Source organism: Phaethon aethereus (genome assembly GCF_964289735.1).
Source record: "Phaethon aethereus genome assembly, chromosome: 12".
NCBI lineage: Eukaryota > Metazoa > Chordata > Aves > Phaethontiformes > Phaethontidae > Phaethon > Phaethon aethereus.
Genome location: NC_138588.1, coordinates 9,621,536 through 9,633,258, shown reverse-complemented (window position 1 = coordinate 9,633,258; position 11,723 = coordinate 9,621,536). Strand labels below are relative to the sequence as shown.

At 42.3% G+C, this 11,723-nt stretch overlaps 1 protein-coding gene across 1 annotated transcript in view; it reads right to left on the bottom strand.

The window, feature by feature from the left end:
- Positions 1-3,888: 3,888 nt before the first annotated feature.
- ARNT2 (aryl hydrocarbon receptor nuclear translocator 2) overlaps positions 3,889-11,723 on the bottom strand; it is a gene marked incomplete at both ends in the record, with an annotated part of 100,980 nt that continues 93,145 nt past the window's right edge. Inside the window, 4 exons of the mRNA XM_082005348.1 lie at positions 3,889-3,987; positions 6,441-6,577; positions 8,727-8,892; positions 11,033-11,171. Of these exons, the coding sequence (XP_081861474.1) occupies positions 3,889-3,987; positions 6,441-6,577; positions 8,727-8,892; positions 11,033-11,171 (541 nt within the window). The remainder of the gene's footprint in view (positions 3,988-6,440; positions 6,578-8,726; positions 8,893-11,032; positions 11,172-11,723) is intronic.

Sequence of the window (11,723 nt, the reverse complement as noted above, 5' to 3'; positions counted from 1 at the left end):
AGCTACAAATGGAACTATCTGGTTAAAGCATCACCACAGATACTGCTAGTAGCACTTGTAACAAGTAATGCGATGGAGTCCCTCTTGTTAAACGGGATTGCTTGTCTGAATAAAGGAATGTAAATATTTAGTATCTAAAATCTTCTCAGTCTATATGCCCGCTCACTGACATATCTCACCCAGACCATTATTATTTGCAGTTTTTTGCTCTATCAGTTTAAAAACCAAATGATTCAGTTTCAAGAAACCCCGTGTTTGCAACACAGTTTGACAGAAATCACAGCTTTATTTCCAGCTTAAAAAATACAAAAGAAACAAGAAATCCACCACCTGTGAAATTCTGGAAACTGGCAGCCCAAGTGCCAGCAAAGCTACACCAATGGCACGTAATAAAAACATTAGCATTCCAAATGCGCTTTATAACTGCAGCTATAGGATAAGTTGCTTTAGTAATGTAACACGTGACAAAAAGGTACAGCACAGCCAACGCTATGCAGCTTTTTTGGCCACAAGACCTGGGACGAGGCTGTTTCAGAGGAGCAAGCCACTGACACGACAGCAGCACACGGCGAGGGCAGCGCAGGATGCCCAGCAGCGGTAGCAAATGCTGAACTTGCTCGTTCGCTCGGTCAGAAGCACAAAGTTGCCAAACTTTAAGCCCGTTAAGCGCTCCCTCCTCGCTGGCTCGGGAACGGTGACCCAACGCCTCCCACGCGGGCGTGGGAAAGCGCTGCAGAGACGGGATGGCCGGGAACGGGAGGGGAGGTGGGGAAGGGTGGAAACGCCAAGAAGAAAGCACTGGCTCAGGATGGCAGAACAGAAACGGGGGACGATAATGGCTCACAGGGAAAAAACAAACCTGGCACTATCTGGACTGCCCCTTAACTGAGTAGCCAGCCCCTTTCCCAGCCAGAAAGGCAGGAATGGTCTACAAGGCGAGAAGCAGTCCATGCTCTGATGCCTCAAGCATGCCGGCTTCAAAAAAATAATACTGTATTTAAAAAACAACAAAAAAGAGAGATGTGCTTGAAATTCTGCTAACAGTGCACTTCTAACTGCACAACCAAATTCTGTACATGAGAAGGCTTCTACAGTAGATTCAAAACCATGACACACTAAGGAAGCTATCATCGCTGATGCTAGGAGAAAGAAAATTACTTTAAAAAAATTATTTTTAGATTGAATTCAGTAACAAAAGTAAATTATAAATATACTTTGAGTAGTTTGTTGGGTAAAAACAGAGGAACAGTATTTTTTCAATTAATTTTTCACTTTACAGAGAGACTTTTTAAAAAATTTTAGAAGAACTGACATTCATCATGTCAAGCGTCTTCTGTGCAGAGATATAAACTGCTCATCTACTGCTCACTCTCTGTCATTAGCCCCTTTTAAAAGCACGCCTCACTGTACAGACGCTGACCACCTCGCTCCAGCCAGTGCAGCATCTCGGCACCTTTTATAGACATCAATGAATTTCATTCCGGGACAGCAGAGCTTTGCCTACCTAGTTCAATGAGCAGTCATTGGTCTGAGCAGCATGAGCTGAAAGGAAGAAGGCTCCAAGAGAATAAACATCCATGTATTTAAAAGAATAGCGCGTAAACTCATGGCTTGCTCACCTAAGAAGGTACTTTCCCAGTCTCTGGGAGTGAAGAGATACGAGGTTTTTCGTTTGTTCTCAGCGTGATTTTGGTGAGGCAAGTACAGACCAGGAGATCTGAGGCCTCTCCAGTACTGCATCTAGAGATATAAAAAATTCCTAAAAAAAGAGTCCCTAGCCCCATTTGCACACAGGGTAAGAGATTGGTCCCAGATTTAGCGAGAGAAGCAGTAGGAAGGACTCTTCCTGGATATTGAAAACTACATGCTGTTCTCGGAGAAGACCAGGAAAGCCAAGTCAGATGGGACCACCACCATGTGGTTAACTGCTAAACGCGCGTCCCTGGGTTGTGTTCTCTGCAGCCCAGCCGCCCACATTGCTCGTCAGCATGAAACCTGTGTGGCCAGAGCAGGCTGCAGGACAGGGGCCTACCTGCTTTTCAAGATATTATCATGACAAGATGGACTGCAGTGATGTGCACGGTGCCTCCTGTCAGAAGGCACCCCAGAATTCAAGAGGAGCTACGAGAAGGCAGACCTTAGTACTGTGAAGTCTAAGAATTGCTGTGGACATTGAGATCTTCTAGATGGGGCTATGCCCTGGGGTTGCTGTTTCAAGGTCCCTGATGGTCCCTGAATACACAAAGGCTGAAGGAAGCTGCCCCCTTCCTCCTCTGCAAAGGCTGGCTACCACCGTCCAGCCTCAAAGGTTACGAACAACCTGCACGCAGGAACTCTGGGCTCCTTGTCCTTCATGAGTGATACCTTCTCCTCCCATGTGAGAAGAAATGATCTGGATAAAAATGCTGACCTTACAACCCAACCTTTGTAACTTATCATGCTTATGAAATACCAAACAGAAAACTTTCTACCACATTTCTGATGAAGACATATGGTAGGTGATTCGCCCAAGAGGAAGGTGACGAACTTACCTCTGCAGAAAAGCATGTAGCATTCAGAATAGTCAAGAGTCCTCAACACACTTGGTAAGCTGAAAATCCCATATTTAACATAATAGTGTTAACAGGGTTTAACAGAAGCAATTGCTTGGGAATCCAAGCAAAAATTCAAGTTATCACTGTGTATGCAGTGGACAATCGTCCAACTGATATCTATTACCAACTCACTCTAAAAAAATTATACACTACAAAACCATCTCACTGCTTGCAGCAAATGAGCTTGAATGATTTCCTAGTAATAGGCCACCACCTTGCACTGTTAAAATATGAGGTTTCACAGTATAAAAAAGTACGTCACAGAAGGGAAATGCAGCTAATATAGAAAATGCAATCTTGATGTGTTTACAGTCATTTTTGATGAGGCAAATATTTTTAAGAAAGCAAGAACAATAGAAATTAAAGCAGCCAGTGAGAAATGTATAGAGTTATAGGCCTCAATATAGTGCAAAAACAGACTAATAGCTTACGTAAGTAAATGTTTGTTCTGATAGAGAACCACCCGAATTAAAAGTAAGAACACCTAGGTGAAGTGATGGAGACTCCCATGATATCTAAATCCTCCACATGTATCGTCAACCTTTTCAGTAGACTCCAGAACGGACCCTTTGTAAGGGCAAAAGAAACCAGTACAGGAAATTACTTCGTACAGCACAAGAGTTTGGTTGGACTCATTGATCTTAAAGGTCTTTTCCAACCTAAACAATTCTGTGAATCTAAGATATACATAAAGTAACAAAATGTACACACATTCAAGTTTAAGTTAGAAAAGGTGGAGCTGAATCTTCTGGTGAGAGAGGCCTACATTATGTTGCTTAATCTCCCATTTAAAGTGACCTAAAACCTACAAGAGTCAAAAAAAACAGAATATTGTGTCTGCTTCCAAAAACTTAAGCGTAAAGCAAGGCATCGAAATTGAGCGGTAGGCACTGTAACAAGACATGACCGTACCTTTTCTCTGTTAGTCTTTGTTACTTTGTTATCTATTTAAAAATTACCATTCAAAAGAAATATTAGGTATCATTCACATTCAAATATTTAAGACTCAGAGATTTTTTCTTTTAAATCAAGCAAAGTTTTTCATCTCTGAGGTAGATGACAATAAAATAAAAAAAATAAATGGAGCTGTCAGTGAACACTAACAAGTGCTGGAGCTCCTCTGTTGGCACTGACGCACCCCAGGGAGGAGAGAGCAAGCCCTACACCACTATTTGAAACATGAGAAATGTGTCTTCTGGTTTAGTTGCTTCTACAGAAATGCAACACAGAAAAAGCAGAGCCAAAATTACACTGAAATGGCCTTGGAGAAGAACTTCCATTTCTGCTTCACAAGCTACTCAGAAAATGGTGGAAACATGCCCAGGTCAGCAAAATCTTCAATGTTGTAATTGCCGGTACCCTGCGTCGGATCTCCCGGCATTGGCAGCATGTCCTGCATGATAAGAAAAAATCAAAGCAGAGTGTCACTTGCAAACACGTTATCCAGACACAAACTGTTTCCTGTTCATCTTTTCAGTCGAAAACCAGAAAGGCCAAAGGTTAGATAAATAAGGTGAAAACCAGACCTGTGCAGGGGGCTGGGCTAAGGTTTATGTGCTACTTACGTTTTGTTGGAGTGTTTCTGAATGGGAGGTGGGACTTTAGCAGGGCAGACGTTTTGGATTGCTCCTCTGAATAAGGGACATTTGAGCTGCCCCATACTTCTCCCAGGCTGAAACAGCTCCCCTTGGAATGGGTAGCTACATATGGAGAGAAGCAAACTCTGTGGTTTCACTATATGGGAAGTATTCAATGCCTCACACCCACACCCTACAGAATGGAGCTCTCACTCTATCAGCATGGGTTTGGGGAGGGTCTCACCTCCTGACTCTGTACGTGAATGTATTGCTGCTCTTCATCCTCTGAGGAACACTAAAGACTGGACATCCACCCCAGCTAACAAGATGCCCAAGCAGCCTTCATGCATGTACAAAGGCAGAGGAAATAGCAGGAACTTCTCAGGAGAAATGGGACTTCATGGTAATTGCTCCCACGTGTCTTGAGCCAAGTGAGGTCCCTGCAGGAGGCTTCAAAAAAACCTCAACCTTTCCTCTCCGCAGGGACTGAAGCCACAGGGAAAAGATATCCCTTCCTGAGAAAACCAGAGTTTACGCTTGCTTTTCCTGTCAGTCCTTATAATAATAAGCTTTTACTGCAAAGTCAAGTTTTGCCAGAGGGATGGCTCATTATTCTTACAGTAAAACAAAACCTGAAGAGCAAATAAGAAAGCTCACAGGATCCGCTCTGTGAAGGAATAACTACTGAGGGCTGCTGTGTATTGAGAAGTTACCCCAAAATAAAGACAGATTAAAATCCATCCCTGTAGCATCCCTGTCGATGGTGGTGAAAGAGGCTGTGAACACAACAGGCAGTTTCTCAGCTGCCAGGGTCAGCCTGTGTTTTCTGACCAAAACTTGCACTTACTAAGTTTTCCCACATTCCTCCCCAGCCAAGGGGAAGTTGGAGCTGCCCCTGCCTGTTTAAATTTCCATCTCTTTGAAGGCATTTCTGTTGCTGGGGCCTCTGAGGCAAGGTCTTCTTAGGTACAGACCTGTCAGGGTAGCTCCCCTCTCGCATCTGCCTCTCTCCTTATGTCCAGCTAACCCAGGGCTGGCTTCAGGTGCAAACAGTCCAAGCAACTTCTTGGTGGCCTTTGAACTGAGCTCATCCAAGCTTCTCATCACATCCAGCTATTATCCTAATTCCCTCCAAATGCACAGTCACGTCCAAGACCTCTGCAGGTGAGGCCAGTATTCCCTTTCTCCCTCGGCCCTCCTTCCCACTAATTTCATAAGATGTTTGCCAGGACACAGCACTTGCCTGAGACAAAGCAAGATGCTGCTTGGAACCCCGTGACTCTGTCGGTCATCAAACCATGCTGCCGTTGGCTCCACTGGAATTACCCTGAATATACTTTTGGGTTAAAGTACGTGCAAAACAATTAAACTTTGCTAACAGAGAGCGATGCAACAGATTAATCTTGCCTGGGCCATGGGGTAAGAGCATGCAGACAGGTAGTTATTCCAGATGTAGCGATGTTACTTGTTCCTGTGTGAAGCAATCGTTCATTCACACAGGAATATTTTCAGGCTAACATCTCTTCTGCAGTGTTCCTGCGAGCAAGTGAGCACGAGCCTGGTCTTGCAGGTGAATTTACTTTCTAAAAGATAATGAGGTGCCCCACTTCTAAACCTTGTTTGGGGCTTGAACTGGTTTTTTTGCATTTATCTGCATTGTTTTGTTGCAAACTGTCTTCTGGATCTAATTTAAAAGCAAGTTATACAAAGACAGACACTTATTAGTTAATTTATAAAGTCCCACTCCATCTGTAGTGAAGGCCCAAAATTATACTTAATAGTTCAAGATTAGGTAGTCAAAGAGGATTGTTCACCAGCTGATACCCAACTGCATTTAACCTTAAAAAATTATTGGCCACTATCATCTATGCAGTATCAGACTCCTTTCCTGCATGAACTATCAAAAGAGAATTACAGTGATGTTTAATTGGACTTGACCGGGATCTGAGAGGCCAGCACCAGGAAAAGACAGACACTCTATCTGGGACTATTTCACGGCTTCCCTGCAAAACACGCAAGTCTAAGAATAGGGTGCAAAGAGAATGGAAAACAGCATTTTAAATCAGCAAAAGTGCTGTTCTTTGGCAGAAAACAAAACCATCTCAGTTGTAGCTAATGCCAGCTAACAGCAGTGCAAACCCACGGCAGCACACGGCAAGAGGTAATTGCTCCAACGCCTGCTACCATCCCAGTCGTCGAGGGCCACAGTTCTTCAACTCAGCAACAAGAAACTGTCAGAGGGACTTTGAGCTCGCTGAACTCTCCTCACCTGGAACACCTCGGTCTGACTGGGCTGCGGGTGCGAATGCTGGTCGCCGCTTTGCTGGTTGTGATGTTGGCTCTGCCACTGGGACCAGACTTCGGAAGGTCTCCCCTGGAACTGGCCACTGCTCTGGCCACCTTCAGCTGGACAGGGAGAGGAGGGGCAGAAATCAGAGAGCAGCTCCTTCAAAATGCCTGCCTGCTTTTGAGGCTTTTTCTATCAATTCCTGTGTTTGCAAATGAGTCTTAGAAAAAAGACCCTGAGTAACACCCTGCCCTTGTGGGGTGGAAGCCGAAGGGAGTTTCAGCCCTGGTTGCAGGGTGGGGGCCAACCCGAGAGCAAAGCTCATTGCCGCGGCTGCACGGACGCAGCAGGTGAACTGCTCACAGCAAAACACAGTGACGCCACAAGCCAGGTACTGGAAGACAATTTTCAAGCATCCCCCCCGCCCCGCTTTTAACAGGAAAAAACATGATGCCACATAAATTTATTTGGTCACCTATTACACATACAATTTTCATGAGTACAGCCACAGGTCACACTTAAGCTGGACTCATTTTACCATGTACTTCTACAGACTGGCCCCAAATATATTAATTTTTGGATAATCTTCCTTCAATTATTTACAATGTCTCCTTCTAAGAATTAGCATTTTAGAAAGCTCGCCACCAGGCTTATGAGTTTCCTCCAAACATTTTTTCCTCTTTTTTTCCTCCTTTTTTATATAACTACTACAACTATTTTTGCCTATTTTCCCCTCACTACAGAGAACCAAGCTGGGCAGATCTGGTTCTCCGCAATTATCAGCACCCTCTGCCAAGGGTGCCAAATTTCCTGTGCCAAACTTCCACACACGTGTAATGTCAGGTCTCATAACCAGACTCGATCATGTCAAACCAGTCACTACTCATAGTCACGGCCTCAGAAAATACAGAAACATGTGCTTAATCCAATCCTTTGGGCTACCAGCTAAACAGTGCAAAACAGATAAAGTGAACATTTTACAGAAAAGTAAACAGGCTGTAGTGATGTATTTCTGTCACAACTGAAGTAGATAATTACAGCTCTTCCCTTACTGACATTACCACAACCAATAATTCAGCTGACTCAGAAACCCTGCAGGCATTTTATGGGCCAAACCAAAATTCATCTAAGTTACCCTTTAAAAGAAAGCTGCAAGTTTTGATTTTTTTTCTCAGAACAATACACTGAAATTAACTCAGTGAGGCAAACGATGCTTCTTTTCAGCAAAGGGGTTACTGCCAGCCGGAGGTTCAATACATTCATCTGTGTGAAGGCTGTGTTATTAATAGTATCCAAACTGATGTAGGTCAGGAAATGTTTCTCATTAGATGAAAGGGTTCTTGCCAAGTAGCTTAGGCCTGAAATGCAAGGCTGTCTTATAAACAAATGTACAAAGCCTGGTGGAAATGGAAATGGAGGCATGAATAAGCTCTGTGGGAAGAGCTCCGAGTTTCAATGCACTTTTTCAACACGGCGCAGGTCTGCACTCAGCGAGGCTAATCTGCAACAGGTCTGTGCCAATTTTATTCTCAAGAGACAAGAGAAAAATGACACACGTTAGCACACGGCTACCTATGCTTTTTGGAATTGCACATAATTATCAGCCAGCAATATTTTTCATGGACTCCATGTGTGTTTATCACTGATGGATCCATAATATTTTTTACTCTTGAATATTATTCTGTTGTGGAGTGCAGAAAACTTGCCACTGGGTCATGGTCTGAAAGCCACTAAATTAGCATGTAATAGGAAAAGAAAACCAGAAAACCATTTCAAAACATAGCACCTACTCTGATTAGGTTAGTAGCAGTGGGGCTACAAAAAAAATCCTGTCTCCAGCCAAACTCCAACAAGCCATCTCTGGGCAACAGGACACCACATGGAGTCATGAAAAGAATGTAAATTTATACCATACAAAAGTTCTCCTGAGAAGTGAAAAGAAATTGAACCTTCTGACCACAATTTGGGAGGATGTGTACTAGTGATGTAAACAACTTCTGATTCTTTCATGACACCATTTACTGGGAAAAAGGAGTTCCCTTGTACCATAAAACGCCACAATATGTTGAAGTGTGTTGGATGTGGAGGAGATGCAGCATGGAGGGAACTGGTCACCTCTGTCCTCTGTGCTCAACAGGAGAAAGCAAAACCCTTTCACCACCTGGGCTTCCCAACCAATCCACCAAAAGAACAGGTTGGAGGATTTTTAATGAAGTTAACGCTTTTCATTTTTATGGGCATTTCTGTGTTACATCATTTAAAACTTACCAAACCCTGCACTTCGGTTTGCTAAGCTAGAGTAGGCATTCCCACTCGGAGAAGAGGTGGCTGGGCTGGAAAGGGGGCTGTATGATGACGGGTCGGCTGGGTAGGTGTGACTTGTTCCAATTCCAAAGGGAGATGACTGAGCCTTGCCAGACTGAGATGGAATTTGCTGAGGAATAAAGGGTAAAAGAAGGAATGAGTTTTATTGTTGAGGATCAACACAGCAGACTCACTTTTTAACAACGTAAAGCAACGACTAAATAAACTCTGCAGAAGTGAACAGGCACATTATTCCTGTCTCAGCTATATTTCATTTCTGTCAAAGCCAACTTATTGCTGTGTAAGGAACACAACAGACTGCAAACCAACACTTACAGCTCTCCTGCTGATTAAATCACACGTACTCAATATCACAGCTATTTGGAAAAACATGATTTCCTTCACCTCTATTACAAGGATAAATCTCAAACTGAACAGGTATAAAGAATTCATCTTTATTTGCCAGATGTTTTCATTTTGCAGTGCCACAGTAAAACCACGGTTATCTGAATGCCTTGCAGAATATATACAGTTCTCAGATGACCAGAGTCTCCAGTGCTTGGGAGTAAAAAGTCAAAGACGTTTCAAAGCTAATGAGCTGCTTTCTCTCCCTGCCTAAGAGGTACAGGCAGCAAAATTATTTTGCCTTGTAAAAGGCTTGTGAGGGAATGTGAATCACCAGCCCTGGGAGGAGGGAAGGAACAGTCTAACTTCGCTTTAACTGGGCAACTGAGTTAATTCAAGGGTATTAAAAACCAACTTGTTGTCATTTTCATCTACCTAATGGCTTCATCATAGGATCCCAAGAATGTTACACAAATGATTAAACACTGCAGACTGGTATGAGACATGTACAACATGTACACTGAGACTCAGGGAGGTCAAGTGTCTCATCCAAAGTCATGTGCTACAGCAACGTATAACGCTACTGACAGAATCTGCTTATAAATCATTTCCCACATTATGAACAAATTCAGCAGTTCCAAGAAAAACTCACTGCCTAACCAATTCCACAAATAGAAATTAAAGGTGACTACATGTCTGGATACTTCTAATGATGTGTACTGTTACTGGCAATCAATGCACTCAAGTGAAGCTATTCTCTTGGACAAATGCAGAGGAGCTGGGGCAGGAAAACAGATCCCAACAGGCATATAACATGATGAAGATGCTACTAAGTCTTCAGCTCAGTTCAAAGCTAAGAAATCATACATTTCTAAAGGTTTCCACAATGACAGTGAGAACATGACGTGTCACTTCTGAAAGGCTTAACTCTATTTCACTTTATTTACAATGGATAAAAGAATTCCAGTTTTCCTACACTCACATACAAACTCTGTTGACTTGGACAGAATTTGGACAGTAAGAGTGATAAGTAATTTTTTTTTAGTTACTTTTAGCATCCTCCATATCATTTAAAAAAAAGTTAATGTTACGATTGGATTTCATTAAACAGGTGTGACAATAACCATGGCACACAGCAAGGGCTGGGAAGAATCAGTGATTAATGTGGAAATAATTCAGTTACTGAAAAATTATTTAGTGCCCGCCAACATGCCATTCTAGCCTATGGAACAATGGAAAGTCAAGAGTGATTAAGAACAGCATTAATGATAGATCAAACATGATTATTTCATATTATTTGTCTTTAACTGAGTTTCAAAACAGGGTTTTTTTGTTACACGGAACAAGAGGTGATTTCTGGGCTAACATCATCAAACACAGGGCATCTGATGGAGCGATGTGCTGTTTCCTCCAGCACATGACACAGTGTAAGCCACACCAGGCAGTACTAATGGAGGGGCAATGGGCTAAGTAGCCTCTGCTCTGACTTCATGCCTGGATTTGTATGTGCCCTTTCTGATAACTCTGCTAGCTGTGGGTAACATTGCTAGCTGCAAGGTCTTGGTCCAAGAAAGACGTAATTCACAGACTTAATACTAAAGCGTAACAGCTGTCCTCTTTTACTTCATTCAGTGCACATATAAAAATAAGTGCAGGACCGAGACCTCCCACTGGGATTTATGTCAGCATAGTCACTGCCACTATTATGAACACTACTACAAATTAAATGCAGTTATGCATAGGGCAGCTGTCTCAAATTATTATAACCTGCCAAGGAACAAAAATGGGGGAACCGATTTCTCTCGAACGATAACGACAAAGTATATTTAATCACGTTATGAGTAGGGTTTACTAATTCTTTTGTAAAAAGCACAGAGATTGCAAATCTTTAACAACCATGAAAATAAAACATCTTTAATCAATACCTGTCCTGGAAATGGTGGGCGATTTCCTGTCCAGGCAACCTGACTCTGATTTAGCTGGCGAGATATCTGTGTCAGATTCTGGCCTGTTGATGAAGAAGACTGGATGTCGTTCACACCAGGCACATGTACCACAGATGAACTAAAGGAACAAAAACAGAGCCTGATTTGTAGGATATATTCTCAATGCACAGATAATATTCTAGATATGGAAATTTTGATAATCATTTTAAAAGTAACTGTTCAATCTGCCTTAATAAAAAATGACTTAAAACCATCACAAAACTATGAAACACTGGCATTCTAAAATGTCAGTTCAAAAAGACACAGAGGGCAAAATTATTTTCTTTTATAGACTTCTATAATCTCTTTGAAAGGCCTGCAAGAATAAAATCAGTCTAAACACACAGTGCATAAACTCTTGGCTCCATACTAGTTTAGTATTTAATGCATTAAAAAACCTGCTTGCAGAGAGTATTCAAGCAAGTGCTTAATTTTAGATCTGTCCTGAAAGTCAACAATATTTAAGCATTTGCTTAAATGCCATCCTACATGAAGATGCAAAAAAAGACGATACTTAAAAGTACTTCTTTATTTGTTTCCTACCTGGGAAATGAAGAATTGTGTGTTATATATTAAAAATTTGAGCTTTTAATTCAAATTTTCACCAGTTGATGCTAAAAAAGAGCATGCA